Source organism: Bufo bufo, chromosome 2, assembly GCF_905171765.1.
Source record: "Bufo bufo chromosome 2, aBufBuf1.1, whole genome shotgun sequence".
Lineage (NCBI taxonomy): Eukaryota > Metazoa > Chordata > Amphibia > Anura > Bufonidae > Bufo > Bufo bufo.
The window spans coordinates 533,693,121-533,713,847 of NC_053390.1; the positions used below are offsets into that span (position 1 = coordinate 533,693,121).

General features: G+C 43.1%; 1 protein-coding gene across 6 annotated transcripts in view; it reads left to right on the forward strand.

The window, feature by feature from the left end:
- The window catches only part of WDFY3 (WD repeat and FYVE domain containing 3), a 278,837-nt gene that overhangs the window by 168,930 nt on the left and 89,180 nt on the right, over positions 1–20,727 (forward strand). For all 6 annotated transcript variants that reach the window (XM_040417990.1, XM_040417994.1, XM_040417992.1 and 3 more), the window contains 9 exons: positions 2,450–2,610; positions 6,040–6,151; positions 8,958–9,148; positions 13,663–13,815; positions 16,426–16,499; positions 17,879–18,040; positions 18,362–18,456; positions 18,709–18,829; positions 20,464–20,681. In XM_040417990.1, coding sequence (XP_040273924.1) covers positions 2,450–2,610; positions 6,040–6,151; positions 8,958–9,148; positions 13,663–13,815; positions 16,426–16,499; positions 17,879–18,040; positions 18,362–18,456; positions 18,709–18,829; positions 20,464–20,681 — 1,287 coding nt within the window. The remainder of the gene's footprint in view (positions 1–2,449; positions 2,611–6,039; positions 6,152–8,957; positions 9,149–13,662; positions 13,816–16,425; positions 16,500–17,878; positions 18,041–18,361; positions 18,457–18,708; positions 18,830–20,463; positions 20,682–20,727) is intronic.

A 20,727-nucleotide genomic window follows, 5' to 3' on the forward strand; every position in this document is an offset into this window, starting at 1 on the left:
GTTTACCTGGAGTGTTCCTTGAAGAGGTTACCCACAAAGGACATTTATCACCTATCCTGTGGATAGGTGATAAATGTTTAATTTCTTGGGGTCTCATTGATGGGATCACTAGAACTGAGGCCCCATGGTCATCCTTACTGCATTACTACAATGAGGAGTTTGAATGGAGCATTGTTCACGAATGTGCACTTTCTGCTTCAGCCTATAGGGCCGTTGGAAAAAGATGAGCACTGTATTTACTGTTTCCATCAGTCCCATAGACATTGAATGTATTGGGAGGGTGCCCTCTGACCAACGCTCCATTCGAACTCCTCGCTGAGGTCATGCAGTGGGGTGGAAGGCAGGTGGTTCTCAAGATCTCCATTCTTGTGATCAATGTGGATATAAAGGGTTTCTATCACTTCGTTTCACATAATTAGCTGTCAGACATTAGCGATCCGCTAGTGTCTGCTCTGCCAAACCATCCTAATATACCGGTAATAGCTTTTGGGGCAGCCGTTTTGCTAAAAAAAGAACTTTTATTAATATGCTAATGAGCCTCTAGGTGCTATGGGGGCGTCATTAGCACCTAGAGGCTCCGTCTACCTTCACAAACTGGCGCCGCCCAGCGCGTCCCTCCAGCCCGCCCATCTCCTCCTGAATGCGATCCTCCCTGTGAGCGCCTGTATTCGGCGCATGCGCAGTGAATGCCTGACCGCTTCCCTGCTCAGACATCTCCACTGCGCCTGTTCCTCGGAGCACTATGACGTCATCGCGCAGGCGCAGTGGAGATGTCTGAGCAGGGAAGCGGTCAGACATTCACTGCGCATGCGCCGAATACATACGCTCACAGGGAGGATTGCATTTCGGAGGAGATGGGCGGGCTGGAGGGACGCGCTGGGCGGCGCCAGTTTGTGAAGGTAGACGGAGCCTCTAGGTGCTAATGACGCACCCATAGCACATAAAGGCTCATTAGCATATTAATAAAAGTTCTTTTTTTTTAGCAAAACGGCTGCCCCAAAAGCAATTATATTAGGAGGGTTTGGTAGAGCAGACACTAGCGGATCGCTAGTGTCTGACAGCTAATTATGTGAAACGAAGTGATAGAAACCCTTTAAGGAATCAAACATTTTATCACTTATCCTGTGGGTAGGTGATTAATCTCTTGTCTGGGACAATCACTTTAAATATTCTTTCTAAATTCAAATTCTTTACCTTGATCAACCAGGTAAAAGAAACACATCAGTTTTAGGCTGGGTTCACACCTGAGTGTATTCGATAAGCGCTTTTTACAGGCGTTTTTATACGGCGTTTTTGAGGCGTATTTTGGGCCGTTTTTGTATTTTGGAAACGCGCGTTTGTGTGATTTAATCCAAGGAAAAACTGACACAATACGCGCGACAATACGCCCCACAGAAGCTCCTGTACTTCTTGGGGCGTAGGGCGTTTTACAGCGCGTTCGTACGCTCTGTAAAACACTCGGGTGAGAACCATGCCCATAGGGAAACATTGGTTTTTGCCTGAATGAGCGTTTTACAGCGCCTAGGAACGTGCTGTAAAACGCTCAGGTGTGAACCCAGCCTTAGTGGTTTCATTAAGCAACCATCTATCTCTGAACTTGCCGACCCAGTGCCCTGACCACTTTCCATAATTTCCCTTGTGTTTTAAATTTTTTTTTTTTTCCTTTTATACAAGTAAAATCTGTGCTCCGTTAGATTGATTTTATTTATTTTTTTGGTTCTCTTAAAGGGGTTTTCCGGGTGTTTGATATTGATCACCAGTCCTCAGGATAGGTCATCAATATCTGATCAGTGGCGGACCAACACCGATCAGCTGTTTGATCCCAGGGTGTAACGTCAGTTTCATGGGTCACGTAGCTAAAGCACAGCTGCTATCCAATGGATCGACGCGTCACTGGATTGCCACAGCCTCTTCAAACACCTGATAGGTAGGGGTCAACACCCCACACCCCTGCCAATCAGGTACTGATGATCTATCCTTAGGATAGGTCATCAGTATTAAACACCCAGAAAACCCCTTTAAAGGGAACCTGTCACCGGGATTTTGTGTATAGAGCTGAGGACATGGGTTGCTAGATGGCCGCTAGCACATCCGCAATACCCAGTCCCCATAGCTCTGTGTGCTTTTATTGTGTAAAAAAAACTATTTGATACATATGCAAATTAACCTGAGAGGAGTCCTGTCCCTGAATCATCTCATGTACAGGACTCATCTCAGGGTAATTTGCATATGTATCAAATCGTTTTTTTTTACACAATAAAAGCACACAGAGCTATGGGGACTGGGTATTGCGGATGTGCTAGCGGCCATCTAGCAACCCATGTCTTCAGCTCTATACACAAAATCCCGGTGACAGGTTCACTTAAACGTCACTAGGACAAATCTCTCATAAAGAATATGAATGTTTGCCTATTTGGATCAACCCTTTCTCTTCTGTTTTATATTACAGGTAAGGATTCGAAGCCTGAATCGGGTACTCCGTTGCTGGTTTCTCTGGTGCCTGAAGAAAAGGTGTCCTTTGGCCTATATGCACTTTCAGTGTCTTCTCTAACTGTGGCAAGAATAAGAAAAGTTTACAATAAACTGGACAGCAAAGCAATTGCTAAGCAGGTGAGGTCCATTGGGCAGCTGTTGTCTGATCTTCTAAAATAATGTGATTTGTGTGTGTCCAGCAATACAAAAATGCATCTGGCAATGTCCATATATATCTGTATAGAAAGTGGTGACCACGGAGCTACCTGTCCAACGGAGACCAGAAAAAAAAATAGATCTCTGCCATGTTCACTGTTCCTTTAGAGATTAGGCTATCCTAGTCATATTGCATGATGTCATGGTTTTTGTTGCTATGCCCTAAGTATCAGAAACCAGTGGTATGCTTGATCATAAAAAAGAAGTAATTAAAAAGTAATTAAAAAAAGCATAAACATCTAAGGGAATGTTAAAAGACCCCTAAGTCTAGATATGGAGAAAAAAAGTAATCGGGAGATAAACGTGCCTGCACACTGTCAGTCTATAGCATGTTCTTTGTTTTGCTGAAGCAAAGATGGGTATTAGGGTGCATTCACACGACCGTATAAATGGATCCGCATCCGTTCCACAATTTTGCGGAACGGATGCGGACCCATTCATTTCAATGGGTCCGCAAAAGATGCAGATAGCAAGCATAGGCATTCTCTATATAGCACTGGCCATGTGCGGTCCACAAATTGTGGAAAGCACGCGGCCGGTATCCATGTTTTGCGGATCCGCAATTTGCGGACAGCAAAACGCTTACTGTCGTGTGAATGCACCCTTACACTGCACAATCTTCGAGCAGTGCCAGTGGAAGATAACACATCCATTGGCGCTTGTTGGCACCGGTTTCTGATGACACATGGTGATGCATACTAGGTAAATGTAGGAGGAACAATTGTTACCACAGTCTGTTCATTAATGGCAGCACGCCTCTGATTACACAGTGAGATGTGCTGCTGATAATTGGCATTTTTCATCCTGATGAAAGATGCTGATCAGCCAATGATTGAGCGTTTTCTCACTTATTAGCTGATCGTCTGCTCGATTTATACTAGACGATTATGGGGAACAAATGTTCGTATTCCCTATAATTGGCCCAAAATTGTGTAATGTAATAGGGCCTAATCAGTCTTATAAAAATCCTTCAGAGAACACAGGGGTAATCTCCTACTGACCTGCTCCAAACAACATAGGGATGGGGTTTTTCTAAGGCCTCTTTCAGACGGGCGTTGCGGGAAAAGGTGCGGGTGCGTTACGGGAACACCCACGATTTTTCCGCACGAGTGCAAAACATTGTAATGCGTTTTGCACTCGCGTGAGAAAAATCGCGCGTGTTTGGTACCCAAACCCAAACTTCTTCACAGAAGTTCAGGCTTGAGATCGGGGTTGTGTAGATTGTATTATTTTCCCTTATAACATGGTTATAAGGAAAAATAATAGCATTCTGAATACAGAATGCTTAGTACAATAGCGCTGGAGGGGTTAAAAAATATATAATAATTTAACTCACCTTAGTCCACTTGATCGCGTAGCCCGGCATCTCCTTCTGTCTTCATCTGATCTCTGTGCAGCAACAGTACCTTTGGTGACGTCATTCCGGTCATCACATGATCCATCACCATGGTAAAAGATCATGTGATGGATCATGTGATGACCGAAGTGACGTCACCACAGGTCCTATTGCTCCACAGAGATCAGATGAAGACAGAAGGAGATGCCGGGCCACGAACAAGTGGATTAAGGTGAGTTAAATTATTATTATTATTTTTTAACCCCTCCAGCCCTATTTTACTATGCATTCTGTATTCAGAATGCTATTATTTTCCCTTATAACCATGTTATAAGGGAAAATAATAATGATCGGGTCTCCATCCCGATCGTCTCCTAGCAACCGTGCGTGAAAATCGCACCGCATCCGCACTTGCTTGCGGATGCTTGCGATTTTCACGCAACCCCATTCATTTCTATGGGGCCTGCGTTACGTGAAAAACGCAGAATATAGAGTATGCTGCGATTTTCACGCCACGCACAAGTGATGCGTGAAAATCACCGCTCATGTGAACAGCCCCATAGAAATGAATGGGTCGGTATTCAGTGCGGGTGCAATGCGTTCACCTCCCGCATTGCATCCGCGCGGAATACTCGCCCGTGTGAAAGGGGCCTAAAGGAGCAGGCTTAACAATCCCACTTCTGCTCCAGCTAGACACAGGGAACTAAGAGGGAATGAAAAGAGCAAGTGTTAGGATATATCTATTTTACATTGTCTTAGTGACCCCTTTTTAAATTGTATTTTCCCTTGAAAGAGAAGACAAAGCAAAAAAAGTAAAAATAAAGAATAAGTACATAACTGGGTATAAATCATGAAATATGATACCATACATCATAAAGGCAGGCACAGACACCACATACTGTGATGATGCATGGGGGTTAGTAATTTAGCATTTTTGTGAATCATCAAGTTTGGGCCACTTTGTGAGTTAAAGGAAATCTGTCACCAGAATCATTACCATTAAGGCTACTTTCACACTAGCATTCGGAGCGGGTCCGTCTGATGTTTCATCAGACTGATCCGCTCCTATAATGCAGACGTTTGCATCCGTTCAGAACGGATCCGTCTGCATTATAACTTAGAAAAATTTCTAAGTGTGAAAGTAGCCTGAGCGGATCCGTCCAGACTTTACATTGAAAGTCAATGGGGAACGGATCCGCTTGAAGATTGAGCAAACTAAAACTATTGTCTTGCAGCACTTACTACCTCCTTTCCAGATGAGCTTTTCTTTCCTTGCTGCTTGGTTTCTATCTTGAAAAAATCAACTTTATTCCCTTGCTTTCAGCGTCGCTGACAAATCTCGCCGCGCTTCTTCTCCATCTCTTCCAGCAGAGGATGAAACTGTCACTGGGCTCGGCGCATGCTCAGTAAAACATTTGAGGCTGATGCCCTCACTTGAACCGGAAGAGCGGAGGCACAGGCAGTGTTCAGAACTGAGGGTATCAGCCTCAAATGTTTTACTGGGCATGCGCTGAGCCTAGTGATGTTTTCATTCTCTGCTGGAAGAGAAGAAGCGCAGCGAGATATGTCAGTGACACTGAAGGCAAGGGTGGGCGGGGTTCTCTGCTGTTAGCGATGTAGTGGGCGTCAGCAACGGCGCTGCTGGGGGCATAGAGTATGAGCCGAGGAGAGGCGTGCTTGGGCTCTGCTGGAGGGCTGGCCTGGGCACTCAATGGGGGTGTTCCTGGGCGCCTTTGAACAAAAATAACCCCCCTCTGGACACCTTACTGGCTCATTTGCACAAGGAATAAAGTGGATTTTTTTCAAGATAGAAACCAAGCAGCAAGGAAAGAAAAGCACTTCTGGAAAGGAGGTAGTAAGTGCTGCAAGACAATAGTTTTAGTTTAATGGTGATCATTCTGGTGACAGATTTCCTTTAATGCCTAATAGCATTTCATAAAAATGTAGATATTCAAAGAAATGTGACATGAAATGCACTGCAGAAATATGTAACTTTTTATTTCTTGTTTTGTTAGTTGGCAATATCATCTCATGAGAATGCCACCCCTGTGAAGCTGCTGCATAACTCAGCTGGACATCTGAATGGCCCTGCTCGGACAATTGGAGCCGCGCTCATTGGCTACCTAGGTAACATTTGTACCCTTCATTTATCAATGAAAAGGTCAGGATCAGGTTCATGTCTCACTGTGACTGATGACAGAGGACGCACGCCTTTAACCCAATTCAACCTCCATCTTTTGTCCACTTTAAGAAGGGAAAGTGCTTTTATGTTTCTCTGCATGCATGCAATTAGGAAACAGCAGACTGTAACCACTAAACCCTTTCCTTAAAGGGGTAGTCCAGCTATGAAATAAAGTAGTTTATTGTTAATATGCTAATATACGGCACAGATCACCCATGGCAGCCTTGCTTCCCTTTCCTGATTTGAGGCTTTCTTGTAAGCTGTGACGTGATGACATGGTCTCAGGTAACGGGAGCTTCATCTCCCTCCCTGTGTGTCAGAGCGTTATGAAGGAGGCTGGCTGGCTGGCTTAGGTCTTCTGCTCAACCAAACAAACACAAAAATGATCAACACATCCTGCACGATATGATATGCGGATGTACCTGGACACAACTAAATAGCATTAAATGTAAAATCTATAAATAAACTAACACTGCATTTAATATGATAGATAAATATAAGGTTCTTAGCAAATATATTTTGATAAAAAAATATCTGTGCCCACCTACCCCGGCGAGGTGACCTCAGTCTAGGCAGGTACCCACTGTATGTAATATCTATCTCTGTCATTTGAGCATCTCAATTCAGGAGAGCAGAACTCGCACATTTACAGTGTCGCTACAATTGTTACCTCTTGGAGGCGGCCATGTCTTTAACCTATTTAAAGGTTTTAATCATGTGCTGTGCACTAATTTCTAGATTACTTGGACAAGCAGGACCCATGTTGGTGCCCATACTAAGGCTACTTTCACACTAATGTTTTTACTGGATCCGGAAGGGTTCCGCAAAAACGCTTCCGTTACTGATAATACAACCATCCGCATCCGTTATGAACGGATATGGTTGTATTATCTTTAACATAGCCAAGACGGATCAGTCATGAAGTCCGCTTAAAGTCAATGGAGGACGGATCAGTTTTCTATTGTGTTAGAGAAAATGGATCCGTCCCCATTGACTTGCATTGGGTGTCATGCCGGATCCGTCTTGCTCCGCATCCTAGGACGGAAAGCAAACTACAACATGTTGCGGTTTGCTCTCCAGTATGGGAAAGCAGTAATGCATTTTGGAGCATTCCGTTCAGTTCAGTTTTGTCCCCATTGACAATGAATGGGTACAAAACTGAAGCGTTTTTTTCCGGTATTGAGCACCTATGACGGAACTCAATACCGGAAAACTAAACCGCTAGTGTGAAAGTAGCCTTACCTGATCCCCAGCACTGGCTCCCAGCTCATTAGCACCCAGGCCTCCGCTGCTTGTCTCGGGTTCCTCCATGTAGATTTCCTGTTTGACGCCGCTGCAGCCAATCACTGGCCGCTGTTCCTCTTTTGTCATGTCAAATGGTCACATGATACAAGTGGAGCCGAGCACAGTGCCGTCAAACCAGAAGTTTACATGGAGAGACTTGAGACAAGCAGCAAAGGTCGGGGAGCGAATGAGCCAGAACCCAGCTCCAGGGATCAGGTAAGCATGATCACCAGTACAGGTCCCTCCATTCTTAGAGGTCTGGAAATTTGTGCACAACCCTTTTTGGACTATACAAATTAAGGGTCCATTCACACGTCCGTAAGTGTTTTGCGGATCCGCAAAACACGGACACCTGCAATGTGCGATCCGCAATTTGCGGATCCGCACATCACAGACACTATAATAGAAAATGCCTTTTCTAGTCCGCAATTGCGGACAAGAATAGGACATGTTCTATTTTTTTCAGGAACGAAAAAACGGATCCTGAAAAAACGGATGCGGATCCCGAAAATGCGGATCCGCATCTGTTCCAGCCCCATTGAAAGTGAATGGGTCCGCAAATTGCGGAACGAATGCGGACCCAAATTACGGATGTGTGAATGGACCCTAAAGACTATGGACAACTTTGGGGGGCATTTGTTTTGTTACTACATTCTAATCATTGTGGGCTAAGTATCAATTTTATTGGTCTTTATTAAACATTTTCAACAGTATTTCTTCTACAGCTTTCTCTGCATTAACAGATCAGCAGGCTCTCTGCTTCACACTGAATCGATCACAGACCTGTTCTGAAGGCTTGGTCTGTAGCCCGTATCTCTGAACTTCTGACAGCTCATAAAAACTAATTTAAACTAATTTCTTATCAAATAAGATGTTAGGAAAGCACAGATCCAGCAGAGAGAGCAGTTATTTGATTGATGTATGGTGCCTGCTAGTCTGCAAATACACAAACTGAAAACTGTATCGGGAAAACTGTTGAAAATTTTCAGTAAAGGCCAATGAAACAAATTATTTTAGCCCAAAATGAGCAGAATGCAATAGTAAAAGGAATGCCCCAAAAGTTGTCTACAGCCTTCAAGTTATTTAAGTCTTTCTTGAGTTTCATGTGGCAGACCTCCCACCATATTTGTATCTGGTCTTTGGACACGTGTCTTTTGGAAGGTGAGGTCCCCAGAACTGAGCACAGTACTCTAGATGTGGTCACACTACAGCTCTTACAACAGGATCACAGTCTCCTTCCTTTTGCTGGTTATATCTCTAGCTAAGTCTACTGTCTTCTCACACCGGTCACTCATTTTGAAGCAATCAGAAATCAAAACCTTAACTTCAGGAGTTCTGGCTAACGTAGAACTTCCATTAAAAAACATTTTGCTTCCAAAGGTTTTACAAAAACGAAATAGGATTTATATTTTAGAGCACGTTCCACGATTTAGTGGCAATATTTGACCCACTTGTGTTTTACTTTAGGAGTAAGAACATTTGTCCCCAAACCTGTGGCCACAACCTTGCAGTATATAGGAGGTGCAGCAGCCATTCTTGGACTAGTAGCTATGGCATCTGACGTTGAAGGTCTCTATGCCGCTGTCAAGGCACTAGTGTGTGTGGTGAAGAGCAATCCTTTGGCCAGCAAAGAAATGGAAAGGATTAAAGGTTACCAGGTATGCTGGCTAATAAAAAAGACTGATGACATCAAAGATTATATAATATTGCCACATGTTGTCAAGTATATGTAATATATATTACGTGGCATAGCTCCACCTATGAAACATAATGCATCATCTTTTTATTTGACTCCTAGTTTATGCAGTAACCAGACACCATCTTGATGCACCTCACCTATATCATGGACTATTCTTCTTTGCTACATAGAATAACACAGCTATAGAGTGAATCGCATGTTCTTTATCGAGTGGTCACTGAATCAGCCTCAATTGATTGACAGCTGGCGAGGCTTTATCAGATTATACAGATGGGAGCGTTGCATTTTGCATAGTGTTTTATAATTATTTGGCTGCAGAAAAGTGGAATGAGGCTGAAATAATATTTTATAGATAATCCAAAATGTTTTTTAGCAGTGGCGTACTTTCAGTGAAGGCAGACCACGTGACTGCCACAGGGCCTATGGGAAGGGTGGGGGAGGGGGCATTGAACTCCTTTTCTTTACAATGTAAAAAAAATAAAAAATAAAGCGCCGCACTAAGCTCCCCCTAATGATTATTGCACAAAAATGCAAACAGCTTCCATTTCAGCCAATTGTAACTGTATACATTCCTGTGCACTTAGCTCCCTCTAGTGGTGGCTGCAGACAGATGGGAAGCAGGGGATTTTTCTGTGTATTTTTTGCCAGTTGCCTGGTGTAAATACATTGAAAAATATAGTTTTCAGAATGAGCGCCATGTTTTTGAAGCACCTATTTCAGTTTACTGACCTAGAATCAGATAAAGTTGGTGACGTTTTTATTCCAGTTTTTTTCTAAGTAAAACTTTTTTGGCTTAATAAAAAAAAAAACTAAAATTTTTCAGAAATGTGCATGTAAAATGCAGCGGTCTCCTTCACTGAACGAGCAGCCGACTGTTGGGAAGGAAGCGTTCCTTCCCGACAATCGGCTGTAACATTGCACCTTTAGTCTTTCACTGATCAATAACCATGTATTAGTCCTGACATGTCTATAGGACTTATTTCATGAGCGGTAGGTACAGGGATATTTCGATAATAATTTGTGGAATTGATGACCAGGTATAATGGAGCAGAGTCTAAATAAAACCAGCTATACTCTGTAGGCTAAGTTTATTCCAAAAAGCAAAATTAGCATATTTTGCTTTGGGCTAACACATTCATCAAACTGCTGACAAGCCTTGTGAATTCCATCTAAGCTCATAGGGAAGAAAATTACAAGACATGGTCATTTCAAGGTTGTAGTAGTTTTCAGGTTAATTGGGTTCACGTAGAATATCATATGGGAATATTTATCCAGTCGTGTAGTGGTTGGGGGATGGCGTTTTTGTGCCGGATCTTAGCCTGCATGTGTTTACAGTAGGAAGAGGGGAATAAGCTGCTGTCGGAACAAAGGATTGGTCACGTTGAAACCCAACAGCCCCAGCCTTACTTCCCCTGACATCGGGACACCACTGTACAGATTAGCTGGTCAATGGGTTTGGATGACATTCGTCTAATGTGTGTGAGTTCAGGATGTAAAGACTGAGGGATGGAGAGGGAAACAGTGCTTGTAAATACTGACAACCTACCCCTTATGCCTGTATGACACAGGCCGATTGAGCAATCGATTGTCGGGAGGGAAGCGTTCCCTGTCGGGCAATCGTTTGCTAATTAGTGGAGGAGACCGCTGCTATTACATGTAGAGATCTCCTCCACAGCATGGGGAAAAGTGATCACTATGGCATACTGTTTAGTGGTTTGCCGGCGGCAGATTGTAATTAGACAGCACGATCTGCCACCGGCAAGCACTGATTTTTCTGGGTTGCTCGTTCATCGGGCATTCGGCAGCAGTGTTACACTGTAAGATGATCGCTAATGGGCGTTTATCGGCCGGTGTAATACTGCCTTCACATGTGACCACCTTCATGTCCAGGCCTTAACCCTTTCATGACCAAAGGTCATTGATGCCCCAGTGTCCAGGTCAAAATTTACAAATCTGACATGCGTCACTTTAAGTGGTAATAGCTTTGGAACACTTTTACTTATCCACGCCATTCTGAGATTGTTTTCTCGTGACACATTGTACTTCATGATAGTCATAAATTTGAGTCAATATATATCACCTTTATTTATGAGAAAATCCCAAATTTACCAAAAATAAATAAAAATTAGCAATTTTCTAAATTTCAATTTCTCTGCTTCTAAAACAGAAAGTGATACCTCATAAAATATTTATTACATAACATTTCCCATATGTCTACTTTATGTTGGCATCATTTTGGAAATGTTATTTTATTTTTTTAGGACGTTACAAGGCTTAGAAGTTTAGAAGCAATTCTTAAAATCTTTAAGAAAATTTCCAAAACCCACTTTTTAAGGACTAGTTCAGGTCTGAAGTCACTTTGTGGGGCCTATATAGTAGATACCCCCATAAATGACCCCATTGTAGAAACTAGACCCCTCAAGTTACTTAAAACCAATTTTACAAACGTTATTAACCCTTTAGGTGTTCCACAAGAATTAAAGGAAAATGGAGAGGAAATTTCTAAATTTCACTTTTTTAGCAGATTTTCTATTTTATTACATTTTTTTCTTTAACACATTAAGAATTAACAGCCAAACAAAACTCAATATTTATTACTCTGATTCTGCGGTTTACAGAAACACCCAACATGTGGTCGTAAACTGATGTAAGGGCGCACGGCAGGGCGCAGAAGGAAAGGAACACCGTATGGTTTTTGGAAGGCAGATTTTGCTGGATTGGTTTTCTGAACGCCATATGTTTTTTATTTTTCTACCGATCGTCTTGTGCAGGGGCTCATTTTTTGAAGAAAGAGTTGAGGTTTTTATTGGTACCATTTTTGGGTACATAGGATTTTTTGATCATTCATTATTACACTTTATGGGACAAGGTGGCCAAAAAATTGGCTGTTTTGGAACCTTTTTTTTTTTTTTTTTACAGCGTTCATCTGAGGGGTTAGGTCATGTGACAGTTTTATAGAGCAGATCATTACGGACGTGGCAATACCCAATATGTATACTTTTTCTTATTTATTTAAGTTTTACACAATAATAGCATTTCTGAAACCAAAAAAATGATGTTTTAGTGTCTCTATAGTCTGAGAGCCATAGCTTTTTTATTTTTTGGGCGATTGTCTTAAATATGGGCTTTTTTTGCGGGATGAGGTAACGGTTTGATTGGTACTATTTTGGGGTATATACGCCTTTTTTGATCGCTTGCTGTTGCACTTTTTGTGATGCAAGGTGACAAAAATGGCTTATTTTTTTACACTGTTTTTATTTTTTATGGTGTTTATTGGACGGGGTTGATGATGTGATATATTTATAGAGATGGTCGCTACGGACGCGGTGACACCTAATATGTGTGGTTTTTGTTTGTTTTTTTTTTGTTTTTTTTTATAGGAAAAGGATTTTTTTTTTTTACATTTTTATTTATTTATTTTTACTTTTATTATTTTCAATTTTTTTTTTATCAGTTCCCTCTTGGATCTTGAAGATCCAGTGGGGCTGATGGTTGTACTATACTTTGCAATGCTTTTGCATTGCAAAGTATAATACAATCAGATGCCTGTGGGTGGCAGCACCGGACGCCTATGCCATGGCAACCGGACGCCTTTGCAAAGCGTCCGGTTGCCATGGCAACCTTCGGGCGCTGCGATCGCAGCAGCCCTGATGGTTGAGAGAGAGGGAGCCCCCTCCCTCTATTAACCCCATGGATGCCGCTACTGCGGCATCTATGCTGTTACAGCAGTGTCAGCATAGAGCTGACACACGCTGCTGATGGCGGCGGCTCAGGAATGGAGCCGCCGCCATCACACACAGAAGGGGGACCGCATCGGGGGCAGCATTTTACTTATAACAGATCGGGGCAGGAGGGGGCGGACGCATCGGGGGCAGGGGGCAGCATTTTACTTATTACAGATCGGGGCAGGAGGGGGCGGACCGCATCGGGGGCAGGGTAAGAAGGACAAGAAGGGGGCACAGATCGGGGGCTTCAGGACACATTACCGATTTCAGGCTGTGATCTGCAGAGCGCAGATCAGAGCCTGAAACCGGCATTTTAACACTGCCGCGATCCGATTGGTTAGTCTGCACAGACTAACCAATCGGATCGATTGCCGGCAAGGGGCCACTCTGATTGGCCCCTTGCTGGCATTACTAGACTGTATGCTGTCCGTGACAGCAGCAGGGCTCGGGCAGAAGCTTTAATCCAAGCGCTTTGCAGCGCTTGGATTAAAGAGCTGGCTTGACGTCTATACACGTGATCGCTGCACGGGGTATGTGCAGCTATCACGTATATATACAGATTGCGGTCGTGAAGAGGTTAAAATATCTACCAGTACACCTTTTTTATTATGTTTGCATAGTATTTTTCAGCTGGTGGTTAAAGTGGCACAATCAATTAGTGGGGCCAGTGAGGCTTAGCCATAAATTGTATGCACTTTGTGATATGTACGCACTGATAATCTTCCTTTCTTTTTTTTTTTTTTTGTAGCTGCTGGCAATGCTGCTGAAGAAGAAGAGAGGTCTTCTCAACAGCCACATTTTACATCTCACGTTTTCTTTGGTTGGGACAGTGGACAGTGGTCATGAAACATCCATTATACCCAACTCTACAGCTTTCCAAGACCTGCTCTGTGACTTTGAGGTTAGTGGCCAACATAACTGACCAAGAGGCCCAGGAAGAAATCCACGTTCAGCATATCATCTAGTTAACATTTGCTCTACCTGTCACCACAAAATGCAGTGGAATCTGCAGGCAGCATGTTATAGAGCAGGAGGAGCTGAGCAGATTGCTATATAGCTCTTTGGGAAAAGATTCAGTACAACCTGTAATTTATACATTTATATCTAGTACAAGTACAGGAGGGAGGGGGTTACCAGTGACGGACAGCGATCTCTTATGCACACATATACAGAATGTTATCAATCACTGATAACGATCTGTTTTAATTAAATAACATGTCTGGAGTATCTCTGCATTACGCCATTCCTCTGTTATTCCTCCTGAGTACTCCCAAATTGACAACTGGGTGTAACCATTCCCCTTGTGGAAGTTATGTCCCTGGCGGGCTGGTGTGAGAGTGTGCAGGGACACAGCCAGAACAGGTAACACCCAGTTGTCACTGTATTTCTACTAGGGGCTGTGGGCTGTTACCTTCTAATATTATCAGAGGATAGTAGAAAAATCTGTGCAGACAGAAGCGAATGCCAAATGGTTTTACAGCCCAATGGTCACATAGCTTACATTTATCCTGTATTGTTCTCAAGTGGTTAAATGCTTCAGCTCAAATGTGCTTCCCATGCCCACAAGGTGTGAACAGCCCACTGGATCTCTTTAACACTAGTGCGAAACTAGCCTTAATGGACCATCGTGTCAGACAGTTATCAGGAATGAACTAGACGTTCCCGATAATTACTACATTTATCTGCAGCAATCCCCTCCACTGTATGCAGTGATCACTAATCCCCATAGAAAACCATTGCTCCTGGGCAGCAGATCCCTGCCCACACAGATAGGGCTACTTTCACACTCGCGTTTTGGTTTTCCGTTTGTGAGATCCATCATGGGCTCTTACAAGCGGTCCAAAACGGATCAGTTTTTGCCTAATGCATTCTGAATGGAAAAGGATCTGCTCAGAATGCATCAGTTTGGCTCCGTTCAGTCACCATTCCGCTCTGGAGGCCGACACCAAAACGCCGCCTACAACGTTTAGTTGTTCGTCTGACGAAACTGAGCCAAACGTCAATGGGGACGGATCCATTTTCTGACACAATCTGGCACAATAGAAAACTGATCCGTCTCCCATTGACTTTCAATGGAGTTCATGACGGATCAGTCTTGGCTATGTTACAGATAATACAAACGTATCAGTTCGTGACGGATGCATGCGGTTGTATTATTGTAACGGATCCGTTTTTGCAGATCCATGACTGATCTGCCCAAAACGCGAGTGTGAAAGTAGCCTTAGTCTGCTGCACAGAAACAATGGTTTTAGGTGGCGGCTGAAAGACATTATCACTGAAGTGTCTGTTCATTCATCGGGTAATTGCCGGCTCCTTTTGCACAATCCAATTATCAGGAACAAGCATTTATACAAACACTCATCCCCAATAATTGGCCTGATTATAGGTCATTGTAAAATTACTTTAAGGCCTGGCAATATTTAAAGAGGTCCTGTGACCGCTCCTGACATCCCTGGTTTATTAGCTTCATGCATTTCCTAAGTAATAACAATTCTGGATCATCTATTCTTATGGCTCTATGTTGTACCATTCCTTTATTATTTCTACTAGAAGTTATGAATGAATTGCTAGCAGTCTGCAGTAAGGGTACAGAGGGGTGGTAACAATTTGGGGGAGTGTGCCTGCACAGTCTGAAAATGGCAGCACTGATTGGATAGAGAGAGTCTGTGCAGGTACACCCCCCCAACTGGTTACCTCCCCTCTGTACCCTTACTGCAGACTGCTAGCAATTCATTCATAACTTCTAGTAGAAATAAGAATGGAATGGTACAACATAGAGACATAAGAATAGATGTTCCAGAATTGTTATTACATGGGGAATGGATGAAGCTATTAAAACAGACATGTCAGGAGTGGTGAAAGGTCTTTAAGCAGCTTTTTGAATCAGACCATAGAAAGGTATACATTTCTGGAGCTCATTATCTCCCCCTCTATCCTATGATGCCCTCAGATAGGGGGGCATAAGAACCCTGACAAATCCACTTTAAAGAGATTGTCTGGGATTTTGAACCCTGATTGTCAGGGTACGACCCGCTGCAACGCTGCTGATTAGCTGGAAGTCAGCACCAGAAATACACAGCTCCATGCATTGCGTAGTGGTTAGATGCTGGTTGCCACAGTGCTTCTCCCATTAACCTCATTGGGGCAGTAACCAGCTCTATCCTCTACACAATGGGCAGAGCTGTGTACTTCCAGCACTGAAACAGCTGATCGGCCACCAGGAACAAAATCCTTGGATACCCCTTTAAGTAGTCCTGTTCAATGCACAGAGGAGTAAAAAGACCTGAAAAGCCTAAATAATGAATAATGGTTGTAAATCAGATAAAGAAGGGAAAATGTTAAAGTCAACCATTGCAAAATTAGAACACTGGGACCCACCCTCGGAAATTGGGGAACACATGGGAGCGGTGTATTGTCTAGCGGTTTGCTTGAAATTGTAATGTAATGTTTTTATTTAAATATAGTTATAATCTAAATGATTATTTATTCCATTTCCTTCTACGTGTTTTAGGTCTGGCTCCATGCACCATATGAGCTCCATCTTTCGCTCTTTGAACATTTCATTGAACTTCTCACTGAATCAAGGTAGGTCCAAACCCAGCCTCCAGCCCAGATGCGAAAAGAGCCTAATAGTTTGAAACCAGAGCACTTTGTAATAAAATTGCTTTCAGAACCTGGGCCCTGTTGTAAAATCTGTCACAGAGGCTCACAACTAGACTGGGATAATGCACACGGGTAAGTCACAAGAAAAGGTAAAGGACCGCAGCCAGGTATAATAATGATGGTGATGCCCCAATATAGGGGTAATAAGCATCATCAGTACGGAAGATAAATAATGTGTAAATTGTGGCACACAGGATATTTGCTTGCCATTTTGGTTATTTATTCATGCAATATCATGGATAAATACCCATAATTGCAAGCAAATATCCTGTGTGCCACAATTTACACATTATTGATCACGACTATTCAGTCTTTGCGGGCACCAGCTACAACAGTGTGCGGCCCTCTATCTCCTTACTATGTAAGATAGATGACATAGTGATGTCACAGAGCAGGGATAATGAACATAATGATGTCACTGAACCAAAATACGCATACTGTGTTAAAATACAAGTACACATGATTGCAGAGTACAGAGGTAGAGAAGTGAATGATAAAAGTAGGCAAGACATGTACTTGTCCTCACGGTCAGTCTGCAGCATTTGCATGTTTCTGACATAAACCGTCCTGTAGAAATGATGCAGTGGACAAAGGGATCCATCTTCTGCTTATCTGTTCTATCTTTGACTGGTGGCCGGGATTTAGCAAACTTTTTGTCCTACAAAAGACAGGGCAGAGGTAGGATCCACATATTTTCTGAGCTTTTTCTGTGTTTAATGTAGGAGAGCACAGCTCAAGTGGATCCCTTAGGCCTGATGCACATGACCGTGCTCAGTCTGGGAAACCTGGGCCGTGTATTGGCTGCATCTCCCGGACCAGCTGACCCGAACAGTCAGTTCTTCTCTGATCACTGCTCTTATGTACTGCACTGACATCATCACCCGCAATGCCATGAGAACTGACTGTATCACTATGATGCAGGCGTTTCGGGTCAGGGATGCTGTCGTTGGTCCAGGAGATGCGGCCAATACACAAGCCATGTTTCCCGGGCCGAGCACAGTCATGTGAATTGGGCCATATTTCTCCACCAAGCAGCATTACATGAGCTAATAATAATCAATGTGTAAAGCAGCCCATGGGCCATTATGCCCTTCGTCCGCATGGCATTGGAAGGAATTTTGGGCGAACATACTCTTGGCCTTTCGATCTGTGGTGTAGTATCATGAACTGGCAAAACGAAAAGGATGCTATTTTGTATTTTTGCTGTAGGTTCTAATCTTTTCTCATTGCAAGAAATGATAAGTGAACCTTTAGACCAAGAGAAACATGTTGCATTGAATTGTATTGTCATCTTTTTGCAGTGAAGCCGCAAAGAACGCAAAGCTCATGAGGGAATTCCAACTAATACCCAAGTTGCTACTGACCCTGCGAGACATGTCCCTATCACAGCCCACCATATCTGCTATCAGTAATGTGCTAAGTTATCTCCTACAGGGTTTTCCAAACAACAATGACCTGCTCAGGTAATATTTAGTTGATGGACTACGGTCCCATTTATGAACCATTCGTTCCCAAACATTGTCCGCTCATTCAGTCGCATTTACATGCAGCAATCCTCCCCTTTGTATGGGGATGAATGATCGTTATTGTGATTGTTCATCCCCATACAGATTCATTGTTTTTAGGTGCTATATGAAAGATGCGTTTACCCAACATCAAACATTTGCATTTACATGGGGCAGTGATCAGAAATGAACGTACATTCCTAGTAATTGTCCCAGTCCTCAATTTTCTTTCCTACCTTTTAGATTGTCCCTAAAATGCAGTCCATTTTTCCTTTGAAGGTTTGGACAGTTCATCTCATCAACGCTACCAACCTTTGCTGTATGTGAGAAGTTTGTTGTAATGGAAGTAAATAACGAGGAGAAGTTAGAGCCAGGTAAGGAGAGCAGTTCTGCCATCCACAGCCACTTTTTACTGTCGTTTTTTTTTTTTTTTTACTATGTGACCTTATGGAATACTTTATAGTATTATTACAGTACATGGATGATGCTGTAAACTTTGCAATGTAAAACTATTTGTACAATAGATTTTTTGAAGAGCAGTTTCTGGTTTGCTTTCTTTTCTGTTGTGACCGGTTATCAGTCACTGTATTTTAATATATATATTTTTATATGTGTGATCCAATAAGGAAATGAGGATGACTTTGGGGGACTCGTTTCTGCCAATCTTATTCTTCTAAGAAATAGGCTATTGGATATGCTGCTAAAACTCCTGTATACTACAAAGGAAAAGACCACAGTCAATCTCCAGTAAGTAGTCTCTGGTGGGATACCCAATGTAGGACCACTGGTGGCCATTTAGACTAGGAAAAAGTCAAAACTCCACCCTTGGCCCATTCTGCAAGACATTTTATGTCTTCTGGGATTTTCTAACCTTGTCTAGTTGTATACTGTAGTATTAGTAATAGGATTGCTCCTTCCGCCGTTCACTTTACATTATGGCGGAAACACGTTCCCTGAGCTCTTGTTCCACTGATCTTCAGGCCTTTAAGGGGTTGTCCGATCTGGACATTTATGGCATATCCACAGGATATACCACAAATGTACAATAAGTGCATATCCCACTTTTGGGACCCATTTCTATCTCAAGAATGGAGCCCCATCTTGTGGAGCTGGGAATAGAAAGGTGGCCATGCATTTAAGGTTCTCTCTGTTCACTTATAGAGACGTTTTCTCAGCTATTTTCAGATGTTACCCAGAAGTGAATGGAGAGAGCCATGCTTGAGTGGCCACCTCTCCATTCCAGGCAGAGTAAGTCGGGGCCTAGTTGAGACAGATGTGGGTCCCAGAGATGGATTCACATTTATGGGTTCAGATCTTACCAAGTGCATCATCTACACTGACTTTGTGTGTTCTACTTTCATTTGCATGGGTTTCCTCCGGGTACTCACACATCAAACACATTCAGATAGGTTAATACAAAATTTAGATTGTGAGTGATGACAATCTCAATATGGCACTGTATAAATTAATAAAATATTGAAGTAAGTACAATTAAAGTGCAATTTTGGTCATCCTCTGAATAAGGGCTCATGCCCACAAACAAAAGGGCTCCCTGCCCATGCTGCGGACCACAAATTGCGGTCCACAATACATGGGCACCGACCGTGGGGCAGCCGCATGCGGATCGCGGACCCATTCACTTGAATGGGGTCCGCGATCCACATCCGACAATCCGCACCACAAAAAAGTGGTGCATGCACTACTTTTTTGCGGTGCGGAGGCACGGCCAGAAAAGCACTCCATAGTGCTTCCGTGGGGTTCCGATCCGTGCTTATGCACCGCATCTCCGTATTTGCGGACCCATTCAAGTGAATGGGTCTGCATCCGTGATGCGGAATGCACACGGCTGGTGACCCGTGTATTGCGGAACCGCCGTATGCTGTCCGCAGCATGGGCACTGAGCCCTTACGTTCGTGTGCATGAGCCCTAAGGCTGAGGTGTTAGAATTTAGTTACAGAAAACAGCCCTCCTAGAGAACGGACAGTGAAGTTTGCAGAAATACACTTTTCACTTGATTGATTCCCACATGAGAGCACTCAGCTTTCTCAGCTTTCTGTATTTAATCCTATACGGACACTGTCGTCAAGATGTAGGAGAAGCTGCAAGTGTCAGTGAAGGATGGGTCAGTTGATGGGTCAGTGTTGTAGTAGACTATCATATTAATAGGGCTCATATCTGATCATTTTAGTGAACTAATGTGACAACCAGAATGGCTCCTTCTGTCAGTCCCCACCTAATTTGCTGACCAATTTATAGGAAGAAATGTGGATCCACTAGTTTAGATGAGATCTGCAGATATGGACGGTCAGCATGTATTCTCACTTTTTAGGAGTAACTGCACAAATCATTTACTAACATTGCTTTGTTCTTATTCTATTAAGAGCTTGTGAAGAATTAGTCAAGACCCTTGGCTTTGACTGGGTCATCATGTTCATGGAGGAACACCTGCATTCAACAACAGTCACTGCAGCCATGAGGATTTTGGTGGTACTCTTGAGCAACCAGCCAATCCTTATTAAGTTCAAGGAAGGAGTGAGTGGGGGAGGATGGCTTGACCAAACAGATTCTGTCTTGACCAATAAGATCGGGACAGTACTAGGTAAGTGTCTTAAGTGTCATTGTTAATACAGTCCATATATTATCTT